We start from the raw sequence: 15219 nt of genomic DNA on the forward strand, positions 1-15219 counted from the left end.
TGCACGATGTTGTGAAAATCTTTTAGCATAGAAATTTGGAGAATCGAGACATGGTCTGTGCAACGGGTCCTCCGGTCCGTCAGATCCGCCCGACCCGACCCGTGCTGTTTTGGTTGGATGCGTGAGCTATGGCGGACGGATACGGGTCCAAAATATCCAATTTCACGGATTCGGGTCGGGTCTCGGTAATCCGCCATTCCCATTGGTGTACCCGACCCGCCCGCCTCACCTATGTTTTCCATTTTTTCATTTCACGTTTGTTGCCCTAGGTTCTTCCTTCGACGACTCTATCTCTCTCTCTCTGCCTCTCTGTCTCTCTGTCTCTCTTTCTCACTGGAATGACAGTGAGCGACGATCAGCGAGCTGCGACTGTGGCGGCGAGCAATGATCGGCGATCGGCGACACTGGTGAGCAGCGATCGAAGCCTCGATTCAAATCTATTCTTCTCCTCCTCTTTTCTTTTTCTCTTGTTCTATTTTCCTCATTTTCTTCTCTTCCCAACGTGTGTTCTATGTTCTGTGTTCTTAACCTAATCACAAATTCCTTTTCTGTCTCTCTCTAAATTTTCAATCCGACAGAGTGAGAGCAAGTTCGTTTTATCAGTAAGTCCTCCGTTGAATTCTCTCTTTCTTTGTTCTTCTCTTGTATTGTTGGTTGTATTTGTTAATAAATATTGTCTGTTCATTACACTGTTTGACTCACTATTTGTGTACCTATAATTTATCTCACAATCCATGGAAACTCTCATGATCTCTTGCTTTTTTAATTTTTCTGCTATGACTTGCTTGTTTCTGGCTTGTATTTGATTTCTGGGTTGTTAACTTGTTATCTGCATGTGTATTCTTTTTTATTTTTTTTGATACCCACTAGTTGTTTGATGAAATGTTTCAAACTTATTATAATGAACAGAATATAGAATGCATGAACAATTTTTTAATGAAATCTATTTGATGAAATAGTTGTTATCTGCAAGTGTTTTTATTTTGGTTTGACGAACTTATGTGTGAACCAGAAAAGTTCATTACAGAATTATTTTGAACTCATCTGAAAGTGTTTTTATTTTGAACTTATATGCAAGTTCATTACAGAACTTATCTGCAAGTGTTCTTATTTTGAACTCCATTACAGAACCAGAAAAGTTTCCCATTTTCAACTCCATTACAGAACCAGTAGGAATTCTTGGTACAAGAAATAAGAGTTATTTATGCAAGCCAAGAATTATTTATCTGCACAGTGCACAGTGTTTGTATATACATTGCACACAAGTGGTGATTGAGGAGAGAAGTCCACATTTTTTGTTTTTTTTTTTTTTTGAGGAAGTTCGCATGTTGAATTACGTTGAAAATTAAAATTTTAAACCGCCAAACCGATTCGCATCCATCCGCCAATCCGCTCAATCCGCATCCGCCAATCCGCTCAATCCGCATCCGCCGGATTGGCGGACGGATGCGGATTGATTTTCTTCAATCCGCCAATTTGGCGGATGGATGGCGGATTGAAGGTTTCGTGGCCGCAACCGACCCGCGCCCACCCCTCTTGGAATGCATTACAACAGAGAGAGAGAGTGATGAATTTAAAGATAATTTTTATACAACAGAGAGAGAGAGAGAGAGAGAGAGAGAGAGAGAGAGAAGTAAAAGCATAAAAAAAAGATGTACATGGGCCATGGATCCTTTTATCTCCGAACATCTCCTTCTCGATGCGCTCTCATTCACATGGCATAATGAAAATCTTTCACGAACGAATCCAGGAACATACATGATATAGTTGAATGGAAAGTACACAAATTATAAGGAGAGAAGTGAAAGCAGAAGAAGAAAGACGTTAAGCGGCAACTTAATATCGTCTTTCTTCAACTTCAAATCTAAACTGTTGCAAAGAGATACATGACAAAAGATCTTGAATCCAAGATTTTATGCTGAAATTAAGGCGGTTGGTGGTTTGAAGACAACTGGAAGACAAGCGATGATGTAAAATTCAATCTTGTGCTTAAATCTCCTCAACACCAAAATCTTTCCTTCACCCCACTCGAAAACTGTTACGATTAACTTTTTTATGGGCTTCTTTTTCCATCACCACTACCACCACCACCACCATAGCTGACTTCGACTGTGTCTTGCTTGTTTTCTTCACCTTCATCTCCTCCCCATTGAAGAGGATAGCTTCTTAAGAACACCCTTCTGTTATTGTAGTCTTCGTCGCGAAAGCTCTTGGTTCTCAGATCATTTTCCTCCATACCTTCAAATCCCATTCTCTGAATATTAAAAATTGATAATTAAGGTCTGGTTCTTGTTGTTGGCGGGGAAGGGCCATTTATAGAAAGAAAATGGCATAAGAAAGTGTAAGAATAGTACAATCACTACATTAATGAGAGAGGGAGAGTATTATTTTTTTAAAAATAACATAAGATCAAGGGAATTATTTGATAATCTTTATTTATTATTTTTTTGAGAAAAGTTAAACGCAGTTATGTCAAAATAAAATAAACAATATAAATAAATAAGAACAACAAGGTCCCAAAAGACCAAACAAAAAAACTAACACAAACTACAAACAACAAAATATAAAAATTGCCAAAAAAATCAGCTGTAGTTCAGGGAATTGTTATCCTAGGATTTTTTTTTTTTACCATAGTTATTCTACAAAAAAGATTAGATAAATGAAAAATGAAAAACTAATTACAAGTTAAGGAAACTTTGCCATTCGTTACATCAGAAGCAATTATTCACTTGAACCCGACACCGACACAGTTCTAGATAAATTTTTGTTGATTTGTAATTACTTACACTGAGCACAATGTTCACTTGCATCAAAAGCAGTTCTCACTTGCAGTAGACATAGTTTCGGATATAGTTCATTTATTTGCAATTAGTTACCCCAAGCGTAGTGTTCGCTTGCACTTGAAATAATTTTTATTTACCACCCCTAATTATTTTAATCTATTTTACCGACTATTTTAATTCAACTCTCTTCTCAAACACTTTTAAATTGCAAAAATGTCAACGGTTTCGTAACCTGCAAGTGTTGGACCGAATAAACAGAAACCGACCGAATCACTAATAATGTAATATCTAAACCGACCTATAAAACCCCAATCCTCTCTTAATACTCAGACGAGATCTACTTTCTCATACAGCCAATTTGTCTCTGTTTTGTGGTTCCATATTTTCACTTTTCAAGTTGGACCCCCCTTAATCTCCCTGTGTCAACTGTCTCTCACTCTCTCGAAACCCTTACCCTAAGCCCTCGAAGGTCGATTCAAATTCAGCCCTTGAAACTCCCTCCTCGCTAATGGTAATCTCTCTCTCTATATACACCTATTGTATCCCTCTCTCTCTCTCTATCTGGATTAATCAACGTTCCGTGAGTTATTTATTTATTTATTTACTTCAATTATGTTTGGTATACGTAGTTTATTTCTAATTTGGATAATTGTTAAACCAAAATTTGAACTTTATGAGAAAATTGATGTCAATTTATCGTTTATTTCATGTGTTGTAGTTAGGTTTTTGTACCAACTCTAATTACAATATCAAAGATTTTAATTTTAAATCTGTTTCATGTAGACGAGACATTGCTCTTAGGGGAATAAAATCCATAATAGATGTGTATATATATATAGTTGCATGTAATTGTTTTGGTATATTAATGTGTATTGAAAAGTTAGGTTTTGTCCACAGAATTTTGCATAAATCATCTACTCATGGGAAGAGATTTAATTGAATCGTTGCAGTTAATGCAGGTTCAGCTGTTGTGGATTGTTGTCGTGTTGTAAGTTCATCAAACCAACATGGAGGTCAGTGTCCAATTTGCAAAACTTATCATGATATAGTTTTCTGCCTAGCTATATGTTATTCTTTTTTTCCTTGTACAAGATTTGTTTTACTACATAATTGTTCCTTGGAAATATTTGTGATAAAGTTTCCTTGTCAAGTTTAGAACCAAGGAGGCGATTGTGGATTAATTGACCTGGACAAGACAACTACAGTGTTGGAACCTGAGAAGGCCAGTGGCGGGGGGTTATATGTACCTGGGAAAGATAGACTAGTGTTCAAACCTCCCGAAAGGAAATCCCTTCTAGGTATGAATTACATGGACATGTAACTTCTATAGTAAATAAATAATGTTAAACATGTGACATGCAAAATTGATGTCCATTACATTACTTAAAGGTCAATATGTGAATTTGAAACAGGGCTAGATGTGCTTGCAAATGTGAAACGTGGCGAATCTAAAGTAGATGGTGCATTCAAGGTTCCAAGGGAGAGAGTTACTTCTGTTGTGGCATCTTTGGATGAAGAGGAGAACTCTGCCTTGTCTGGGATAGATGAAGTAGGAAGTGATGTAAACAGTAGTGCACGTAGCTTTACTGGTAGGAGGTATCGTGAGGCATCTGCAAGTGAGGCATCTCGTTCAGGTACCTTCTTTGTTTTAAATTGTGATATCTTGCTAGTTGCTACTAGAAATTTAAGTTCTGAACTGGTTTTTATTTTTGACTAGTAATGTACTGTTATATTGTCTGTCGTCTTTTTTATTTTTAAAATTTCTTTTAATTTTTTTTTTTTATATTTCTAATTTTTTGGTAAGTTATGTAGTGTCTTACTTTTCCTCTTGGTCTCTCATTAAATTATACATGAAGCCAACCTCTGCATGTACTTTTGTAAATGCCCTTGCTTTCTTATGACTGTGCAATGTCTACCACTTTTTCTTCAAACTTGTTTTTATCTCTACTTGATGCGCATTTAAAGTGTTTGACTAGTTATCTTAAATCCTAGAAAGCTATGCAAACAATCAATTTGATAGTAACTTTATATCAGAAGGGCAGTAATTAAACTGATTTAGTTCAGAAATATTGATTTTCAAGAGTTTACTGTTGCTATGAAGCAGTGATTACTTCGGCTCAAGAAGTGTGTGTGATGGCAGTCAGGAAATGTGGTAATCCATGTCATGGTTATGTCTTAAGTCCTATGGAGTTTATAAACTTTGCATAATTAACTAGTTACACTTCGTGTGGGTGATAGATTGCTTTAGGCCTGAGGAGATATTTTTCCCGGAGATGGTGTAATTGTGACTTGGATTCTAGATGGAAGTGCTTTCTTTCTTTTTATTTTTCCTTTTTGGTTGCTTTCTGGCCTTTTCTTTTTTCTTTTATTATTTATTTATTACCTAGATGTTTATGTGGTCAAATGACTAGAATCTAGATCAATAAGACATTGGTTCTAGCATAGAGTACAGCGATCAAATTGTGACATTAGAAGGTAATGTATCAAAACAAATAGATGTTGAAGTTACAAAAGAAAAATGTTGGAATGTCAAATAGGCAATTGACAATATTTTACATGACTGTATTGCAAAAAAACAAATGGATTAGAAGCTAAAAAGAAGCCGTTGGTGATGGTTGTGTATAGTTTTAAATAAGTTTTTGATGGTTTTGGGGTTCAAATTTGCAACATTTCATTGAGGAGTAGTAATAATACAGTCCTGTCATGTAGCTGGGAAAAAATATGCCAGTTAATGGCGAGTTGGCACGGCTAAATAGCGCGAGTGGGGTACATAAACGAGGACAGGTCACGTGGTTTTGTACTGGTAAGCTTTGAGCTGGAGATTGACGATTGCTCTATCTCTTAGTAAAGGGACTTTGAAATCCAAGCGTACCTTATTATTAGATAAAGATGAATACTTTTTGACAGAATTGACATTTTGCTCACTAAGAAGTGTAAAAGCAAAAGGGCACCTGCACCCATGTATAGATGGTATAAAAGAGCTATCCAGCCCCATACAAACTCAATAAGTATCAATACCATCAACGAAATTCACTACTGTATTACGAGCAGTAGATGTGGTCCTAATAACCCCACTACGAAGTAATGCCCCTAAAAAAATCTATTTTTGTTTAGTTGATGTTTGATTGTGTTGGTCTTCTCTACTTTGATTTCTGTCATTGTGAACAAAGGGAAAAAAAAAATTTCTGAAAATTTTTGTGTACCAACTTTGCAGAAAGTAATGTGACTGAAGAAAGACAAGTAAGTGACACACTGAGGAGGCATCGATCAAATGAACATATCCGTTCTGAGGTTAGTTCTATATTTTCCCTTATTTATCTTAGGATTCTCAATGTCTCTATGGTATTTTTGTGTACCAAATGTGGATTTTTTCAAATATTTGTTGATGAAACTAAACCAGTTTCTGCTGGCGAGATTTTCTGATTGTCCTCAAATCTTGTAGATTGTAAGGGTCTGGCTAATGTTTTAGGTGTCCTGTTGAGTGAAATAGAGACAACAATAGATATCTTTAGGAGTGATGAGGAAAAGTATCAATATTGATTTTGAGTTTAAAAGTTAGAATTTATTTGTTTGTTTGCCTTTTTTTTTTTTTCAAATGGAATTGCAGTAAGCGCAAAGGAAAATCCAATGTGTATTAATTGCATTTTCTTGTACTATAAACATCGAAGGTCGGGCAGTTGTGCCATACTTAGGGTAGCCATTGTCCCTCATTGTGAGGGAGGGTTAGTGGAAGAGATAAAGGTTTTATAATACTCAACCCAACTTAAAAAATCTTAATTTCAGTTGCTTGGTGTCATCTATATGGATCAATTTTCGAGCTAACTTTGTGCAAAGCCATAGACTAATTCAAGTGTAAGTCATGTCTCTTTAATGGACCCAATCGTTGTCCTATTTTGCCTTTCTCTTGTTCTTTTCCAACTTTCAACTTTGTTCTATTGACCCCTTCATACTGGTGTATTAGTTGGTCATATTGCAATTGGCTAAATTATCTTGATTGATTCTCTTTCATTTTATCGTTAGTTAAGCTTTCATGAGTGTATTTTTTTCTTATTCTATTTTTCCTGCTAACACTACTCATTTGTCTCAACGTGCTTAAATATATAAAATAAAATAACAATAATAAACCATCTCAACATTTTTATTTTTAGCTACTCTCATGTTTTCGGGTTTTCAAATTTTATTTTATTTTTTTTTCATTTTTTAAAATGGGAGAATTGGATGAAGATATTATCCAACACTCTGTACTACAAAACATAGTGACCTTTTTGTTTGTGCTATAGAACCTTTTCTTCGACAGGTGTTAAAGTATTAATCTAATATTATAAAGAAGTATCTCATCTCAGGTTCCGTGCTTGCCAATTTGGACTAATGAAAAGCACATCCTGATTGGCGGTTCAACTCCATTATTGGACTAAATTTTTGGGACTGTTAATGGATTTTGATGTTCACGTGAGTAATATACTAATATGACTATCTCTATCTATGTTGATAGCTTGTTTGATGGTTTCGTTATCAGTTTGTTAGGAATTGTATTTTTAATTATCAAAGATTTACTTAGTGTGCTTGGTACCAAAAATATACTGAGGAGGTAGTTAGGAATGAAGTGGGCTTGTGTTATGGTTAATCTGGTTGCTATTTTGGTTCTTCCATTTTGCTGCTGTTTTATACTGGCATTATTTTTTAGTAGTCAAAAAATTTGCCATTATGAATAATCAATAATTTGCTCCCAACTTTTTTACCTGCAACTAAAGATTGTAGCTGCATCTACTGGAAGCTCCCAAAATGCTCGAGATAGGAGCCCTAGGTACGATACTAGTGACCGTGGTGGGGAGAGAAGTTATTTCAGGGATGACTCTAGAAGTGAAAGCAGGGGGATGAGGAGGAGACACAGTACTGATCGTGAAGAGCAAAATCAGGGTAGAGTATCACGCAATCGATATGAAAGAGAGTACAGTGAGGAGTATGAAAGAAAAAGAAGTAGATATGAAGATTCAAGGTGGACACCTGGTATGTCTCAATTTTCATCATTTAGGTTGCTTTTGACTTTGCATTATCAATTGATATTTAATTTTTAAAGATGCAAGATTCTGGAAATGGTCTCTGGACAATGAAAAGAAAAAGCAAAAGAAATTAGAAATAAGGATGTTGAGAACAAGTTTGGCATATGTTCAGAACCTTCTCTCCTTTCTCCTCCTTAGTTAATGTTTAAAAATGATTCAGCAATCTTTATGAATCAATCCCCTCTAAAACATTTTTTTTGGTTTGGATATATTTGAGAATTGAATCAAGTTTTGGTTTTAGCTTACTTTAGATATGATATAATTTTGTTTGAGTGGGTCCAGGAAGAGTGCTTTTCATATTTTCTTCATTTAAGTTTTATTCTTATCCTTGAATTCTTACGATGGAGTCTTGTTGCCAAGTGGCAACTGGGTTGTCTCGATTATTACATGATTAGGGTCAACTTCCATCTCCCTTCCTCATTGAGGTTTTATAAAAATTAAGCCCTGACAAATATAAAAAATTCATCTTTGGATTCTACATTTTAGATTATATTGAACACTTGGTAAATCCTTTCTTTATTAAGTTATTTATTTTGGTTGGAATTGTAACTCAACAAATATTTTTTTATGACCATTTCAGTAATATTGAAATGTTGCAACTTTTGCAGGGAGATCTGATTGGGATGATGGAAGATGGGAATGGGAAGATACACCACATCGAGATAGTCATTCTAATTCCAGCAGGCATCATCAGCCTTCACCATCCCCCATGTTAATTGGGGCCTCTCCTGATGCACGGTTGGTTTCGCCATGGTTGGGAGGCCATACACCCCAATCTGGTAAATAAATACATAACTTTAAAACAACAAATCCACGTGCTTTGGTATTGAACTTGGCCATTGTTGGTTTCTTTTGTTAATTCATGGACATAATTTTAGTGAACAATGGAATGTGTACAGGACATGATGCTTCTCCCTGGGATACTGTTTCACCTTCTCCAGTTCCAATCCGTGCTTCTGGGTCTTCTGTTAGATCTTCTAATACTCGATATGGTGGAAGGTCCCACCAACGTACTTCCTCTGCCAACAATTCACATTCCTCTGAGGTATTATCGCATCACTATGTCCAAAATATATTTTTCTTCAAGAATATCCTGAAAAAGAAGATTCGCATACGGAATCTTGAAATCTGATAAAGATTGTGGATACAATGCTTGGATGTATTGGCTTTCTTTATCCATAACCAAGGAGCTAGTGCAGTAAATTTTTATGCCCTTCTTGCTGTGTTTTATTTATTATTTTTGTTATATCCAGGATGGAGAAGCCGATAATAACTATTTCTCTAAAGATAACAATCCAGAGATCACAGAGAGCATGCATTTGGAGATGGAATACAATTCTGACCGTGCATGGTAATTAGCTTTAGCTGGAGTTTATATATTACATTGTAACTGCATGTAGCTCATCTTTGACATGATAGAAATGCTTGGTATGTATATGATGTGTCAATTTTGAAGGATGACTAGTTTTAACATTTTACTTCTGGAGAAAGAGAGGGCTAGTCGGGTAGATTAGATTACATAAATTTGACAACTTTATGTGATTGCTTTGGCTGTCTCAACCGGTGTTTCAACAATTCAATCTTTGTTTAGCGAATAGTCATCCAAAAACCTTGTTTGAATTTAGTAAATGCATTAAAAGTCCCTTGGATTCCACATTTTACTTTACCATAACCACCTTTTTGACCTAGGTGTTCTTAAAATGTCAGCTTCTGAGGCATTTCTATTTTGGTGGTCGTTATCACATTTTTTGTATATGATTTCATGAGACTTACATGACGAGGAATATGTACCTGCTATCTCTAACCTTTCATACTCACCCTATTAACTATTACTTTGTAGGTATGATAGAGAAGAAGGAAATACAATGTTTGATGTGGATAGTTCATCATTTTTCCTCGGCGATGATGCTTCTTTCCAAAAGAAAGAGACAGAGTTGGCCAAAAAACTGGTATGAGGGAAATGTCTTTTCATAGTTTCAACTTATGGCATTGGTTGAGATATGCTGCCATTCAGCATTGTTCTCCCTTTTAAACTAATTATAAGTTTTGAATTACAGGTTCGAAGGGATGGAACAAAAATGACACTTGCTCAGAGCAAAAAGTTATCACAGCTCACGGCCGATAATGCTCAATGGGAGGACAGGCAACTGCTGAGATCTGGAGCAGTTAGAGGTACTGAGGTGCAGACTGAATTTGATGATGAGGAGGAGCGGAAGGTTATTCTTCTTGTTCATGGTATGACAACTCAGATATCCTTTCCCAATCAATTGACAGAAATCCTGGTCAATTAATTCTTGCCATTTTCTTTTATCTTATATTTTTGTAATTGCTTCTTGTCACAGATACAAAACCCCCTTTCCTGGATGGAAGGGTTGTTTTCACAAAGCAAGCAGAGCCAATAATGCCATTAAAAGACCCAACATCAGATATGGCAATTATATCCCGGAAAGGGTCTGCTCTGGTACGGGAAATTCATGAGAAACAAAGTTCGAACAAATCACGTCAACGTTTTTGGGAGCTTGCAGGCTCAAAACTTGGTGATATCCTCGGTGTTGAGAAGACAGAAGAGCAGGTATAATGCTTTGAAAACTGAAAACTTGACTTCTTTTCTGTTAATAAAGAAATGGATTGCTCTCTCTCTCTCACACGTGCGCGCGCGCACACACACACACACATGAAGCACGTCACTGAAGCTTTGTTTTGTTCTATGATAGGTTGATGCAGATACCGCTGTAGTAGGTGAAGAAGGTGAAGTTGATTTCAAGGAAGATGCCAAGTTTGCTACACACTTAAAGAAGGATGAAGCAGTGAGTGATTTTGCAAAGTCAAAAACACTAGCTCAGCAACGCCAGTATCTGCCCATATATTCTGTACGAGAGGAGTTATTGCAGGTTTGATATTTATCCTTTTGTATGCAGTATAATTTTTTTTTTGGAGGATCGTTCACTAATCCACTTGCTGATAAAATGTTCTATTACAAATTTTTCGTCCTTTTTACTATCCTATTAGACATCTGAGTGCTTTCTTAAGTCCTGTTTTTACTTGATATGCAACTAAGAAGTGATGATAGCACTGATAGAATTCCTTGGATTTTTTCTTTTGTTGTGTTACCATTCCAGTTGAACATATTTCTAACTCAGCTTCAATTTCCCATGGAGTAGGTGATTCGCGAAAACCAGGTTGTGGTAGTTGTCGGAGAAACTGGTTCTGGAAAAACAACTCAACTGACACAGGTTCAATTATTAGTAAAAGATCATATAATGGTTATTGTAGTTTTGAGAGTGCAGCTGTAATTATGTTATCATCTGTAGTCTGACCTTTAGAAATTGTTGGCAGTATCTGCGTGAAGATGGCTACACAATTAATGGCATTGTGGGCTGCACCCAACCAAGGCGTGTAGCAGCCATGAGTGTTGCCAAAAGAGTGAGTGAAGAGATGGAAACTGAACTGGGTGATCAAGTTGGATATGCCATTCGCTTTGAGGATGTGACTGGACCGAACACCGTAATCAAGGTAACTAATTATTTTTTGTGCTTGTGAAAGAATACATTTTTAAGTCAATCCCAAAGTGATATTATTATCTCAATTTCCAAGGGAAATTTTTTTTCTTGGATGGTTATATATGACGCAACTTTGATATTGCAATTTTTTTTATAAAAAATTGTGGATTCTGGTCTTGTTGTATCTTGGTTTGCTGTTTTTGGGTGCCCATGTTCTATGGGATTATGTGATGCTGAGTCTTTTCATTTCCCTTGTTACAGTACATGACTGATGGTGTACTTCTGCGTGAGACACTAAAAGACTCTGATCTTGACAAGTACCGGTATGAGCTTTATATTTTACTTTTTAATTGAAACTTTTGAGGCTATATATTTGCTTAGCTTTGGGTGTTCAGTTCTGTTCACAATTAATCAAATTACTGACGATCAGGGTTATAATTTTGCAGTGTCATTGTAATGGACGAAGCACATGAAAGATCACTTAACACAGATGTGCTTTTTGGGATCCTTAAGAAGGTGGTTGCCCGGCGTCGTGATTTCAAGCTCATTGTGACGTCTGCAACTCTAAATGCACAGAAATTTTCAAATTTCTTTGGAAGGTAAATTTTTTATAAATACTAAACTGCGCGTGGTCATTGTTTGTGGTTAGGCACTAAGCATGAATGATTTCTCATTTTGTTACAGTGTACCAATTTTCCACATCCCTGGAAGAACATTCCCGGTAAATATTTTGTATAGTAAAACCCCTTGTGAAGACTATGTTGAAGCTGCGGTGAAGCAGGCCATGACTATCCATATCACCAGTCCCGCTGGTGACATACTAATCTTCATGACTGGCCAAGACGAAATAGAAGCAACTTGCTATGCACTTTCAGAGCGTATGGAACAGCTCGTATCATCCACAAAGAAAGCTGTTCCTAAACTCTTGATTCTCCCTATTTACTCCCAGTTACCAGCTGATTTGCAAGCAAAAATATTTCAGAAAGCTGAAGAAGGGGCTCGCAAATGTATTGTTGCTACAAATATTGCTGAGACATCTTTGACTGTAGATGGAATCTACTATGTCATTGACACAGGATATGGTAAAATGAAGGTGTACAACCCACGGATGGGTATGGATGCTCTTCAAGTTTTCCCTGTGAGCCGTGCCGCTGCTGACCAGCGTGCCGGGCGTGCCGGTAGAACCGGTCCGGGAACCTGTTATCGTCTTTATACAGATACTGCATACCAAAACGAAATGCTGCAGAGTCCGGTGCCTGAAATTCAGAGGACTAATCTTGGCAATGTGGTTTTGTTGCTCAAGTCCCTCAAAATCGAGAACTTGTTAGATTTTGATTTCATGGACCCACCTCCACAGGATAACATCCTTAATTCCATGTACCAGTTGTGGGTCTTGGGTGCCCTTAATAATGTCGGAAACCTAACTGATCTCGGTTGGAAAATGGTGGAGTTTCCATTAGATCCTCCACTTGCTAAGATGCTTTTGATGGGTGAACAGCTTGGATGCTTAAACGAAGTTCTGACAATTGTGTCAATGCTTTCAGTGCCATCTGTGTTCTTTAGGCCTAAAGATAGGGCAGAGGAGAGCGATGCTGCAAGGGAAAAATTCTTCGTGCCTGAATCAGACCATTTGACGCTGCTCAACGTTTACCAGCAATGGAAAGCTAATCAGTACCGGGGAGATTGGTGTAATGACCATTTTCTCCACGTTAAAGGGCTACGAAAGGCTAGGGAGGTACGATCCCAACTACTTGATATTCTCAAAACGCTCAAAATCCCGCTCACATCATGTGACCCTGATTGGGATATTGTACGGAAAGCAATCTGTTCTGCGTACTTTCACAACGCTGCAAGGCTCAAGGGGGTGGGGGAGTACGTTAATTGCCGGAATGGAATGCCGTGTCACTTGCACCCAAGCAGTGCTCTGTATGGTTTGGGCTACACTCCGGATTACGTGGTTTATCATGAGTTGATCTTGACAACGAAGGAATACATGCAGTGTGCAACAGCTGTGGAACCCCAGTGGTTGGCCGAGCTTGGACCCATGTTCTTTTCGGTGAAGGACTCGGATACTTCCATGTTGGAGCATAAGAAGAAACAGAAGGAAGAAAAGACGGCGATGGAGGAGGAGATGGAGAATTTGAGGAAGGTACAAGCAGAGGCGGAGAGAGAGAGCAAGGCGAAGGAGAGGGAGAAGAGGGCAAAGACGCAGCAACAAGTCTCAACGCCGGGGATGCGGCAAGGCTCTTCCACTTACCTGAGACCTAAGAGGCTTGGTTTGTAAATGTAATTTTTGTTGTATCATATGGTGTTACTATATGTAATTTTTTTTTTTGGGGGTAGAGGATTTGTTTCGTTGATTTCTTTTACATTCAGCAGAAATTTATCCATCAATCAAAGAGTACACGGATTAATGAATGAGGTATATGCTGTATTGATCTTTTGTTGTTTGAGGCATTTTCCTTTTCAATTTCTTGGCAAATATATTAGAATTAAACTGAAATTGTTGATTATATTGAACTGAATAATTTTTTTTTTATTATTCTGAAATTTTTAAAATTCTGTTTATAGATTATCAGGTTTCAACTTTGATGCAGCAAATTCTGTTTCCTTGGAGACAGGTTTTTTTCTTGAAATAACTTTGTATCCATTAAGGTTGTCCCTATTAGTTATATGAAGAGAGGAAAGAACTTGCTTTATCTCAATAAAATATAGTTTGATGAAATTTTTTACATTATAGGATGCTCATTAATATAGATTTGCAGGAGTAGGTCATCTATATCACAAAATCTTCAGTCTAAATGCACTTTCAGTTGCACGGTATTTAAAAAATTTTAATATAGAAATTTAGTTGCACGATGTTGTGAAAATCTTTTAGCATAGAAATTTGGAGAATCGAGACATGGTCTTTACAGCTTGGAATGCATTACAACAGAGAGAGAGAGTGATGAATTTAAGATAATTTTTATTCAACAGAGAGAGAGAGAGAAGTAAAAGCATAAGAAAAAAGTTGTACATGGGCCATGGATCCTTTTATCTCCGAACATCTCCGTCTCGTTGCACTCTCATTCACATGGCGTAATGAAAATCTGTCAAGAATGGATCCAGTGACATACATGATATAGTTGAATGGAAAGTACACAAATTATAAGGAGGGAAGTGACAGCAGAAGAAGCAAGACGTTAAGCGGCAACTTAATATCGGCTTTCTTCAACTTCAAATCTAAACCGTTGCAAAGAGATACGTGACAAAAGATCTCGAATCCAAGATGTTAAGCTGAAATTAAGGCGGTTGGAGGTTTGAAGGCAACTGGAAGACAAGCAATGATGTAAAATTCAATCTTGTGCTTAAATCTCCTCAACACCAAAATCTTTCCTTCACCCCACTCAAAAACTGTTACAATTAACTTTTTTATGGGCTTCTTTTTCCCATCACCACTACCACCACCACCACCACCACCGTAGCTGACTTCGACTGTGTCTTGCTTGTTTTCTTCACCTTCATCTCCTCCCCATTGAAGAGGATAGCTTCTTAAGAACACCCTTCTGTTATTGTAGTCTTCGTCGCGAAAGCTCTTGGTTCTCAGATCTTTTTCCTCCATACTTTCAAATCCCATTCTCTGAATATTAAAAATTGGTAATTAAGGTCTGGTTTTTGTTGTTGGGGGAAAGGGCGATTTATAGAAAGAAAATGGCATAAGAAAGTGTAAGAATAGTACAATCACTACATCAATGAGAGAGGGAGAGTATTATTTTTTTAAAAATAACATAAGATCAAGGGAATTATTTGATAATCTTTATTTATTATTTTTTTTGGAGAAAAGTAAAACACAGTTATGTTAAAATAAAATAAACAATATAAATGAATAAGAACAAG

At 36.8% G+C, this 15219-nt stretch overlaps 1 protein-coding gene across 4 annotated transcripts; it reads left to right on the forward strand.

Moving 5' to 3' along the window:
- The first annotated feature begins 231 nt into the window (after positions 1 to 231).
- LOC114323616 (pre-mRNA-splicing factor ATP-dependent RNA helicase DEAH7) lies at positions 232 to 13761 on the forward strand. 4 transcript variants are annotated; one of them, XM_028271271.2, is made up of 19 exons: positions 232 to 407; positions 579 to 602; positions 3734 to 3796; positions 3940 to 4081; positions 4196 to 4417; positions 5998 to 6074; positions 7535 to 7790; positions 8452 to 8622; positions 8743 to 8888; positions 9097 to 9194; positions 9684 to 9792; positions 9901 to 10078; positions 10186 to 10415; positions 10558 to 10734; positions 11005 to 11076; positions 11180 to 11356; positions 11605 to 11666; positions 11790 to 11942; positions 12028 to 13761. In XM_028271271.2, exons 3-19 carry the CDS (start codon positions 3791 to 3793, stop codon positions 13625 to 13627), a joined length of 3876 nt encoding a protein of 1291 aa, XP_028127072.2. In that variant the 5' UTR covers positions 232 to 407; positions 579 to 602; positions 3734 to 3790; the 3' UTR covers positions 13628 to 13761. The 4 variants fall into 4 exon arrangements, with proteins under 4 accessions (XP_028127072.2, XP_082727586.1, XP_028127073.2 ...); XM_028271272.2 differs by having other exon boundaries at positions 260 to 407; positions 3743 to 3796; XM_082871460.1 differs by having other exon boundaries at positions 256 to 602.
- Positions 13762 to 15219: the final 1458 nt, after the last annotated feature.

Source organism: Camellia sinensis, chromosome 5, assembly GCF_055761805.1.
Source record: "Camellia sinensis isolate YWXY chromosome 5, ASM5576180v1, whole genome shotgun sequence".
In the NCBI taxonomy this organism is placed as follows: Eukaryota; Viridiplantae; Streptophyta; class Magnoliopsida; order Ericales; family Theaceae; genus Camellia; species Camellia sinensis.

Excerpts from the sequence above, each read along its gene's own strand:
- LOC114323616 (XM_028271271.2), top strand. Across the intron at positions 4,082-4,195 it reads CGAAAGGAAATCCCTTCTAG|GGCTAGATGTGCTTGCAAAT; the intron begins GTATGAATTACA and ends AATTTGAAACAG. Across the intron at positions 8,889-9,096 it reads ACAATTCACATTCCTCTGAG|GATGGAGAAGCCGATAATAA; the intron begins GTATTATCGCAT and ends TGTTATATCCAG.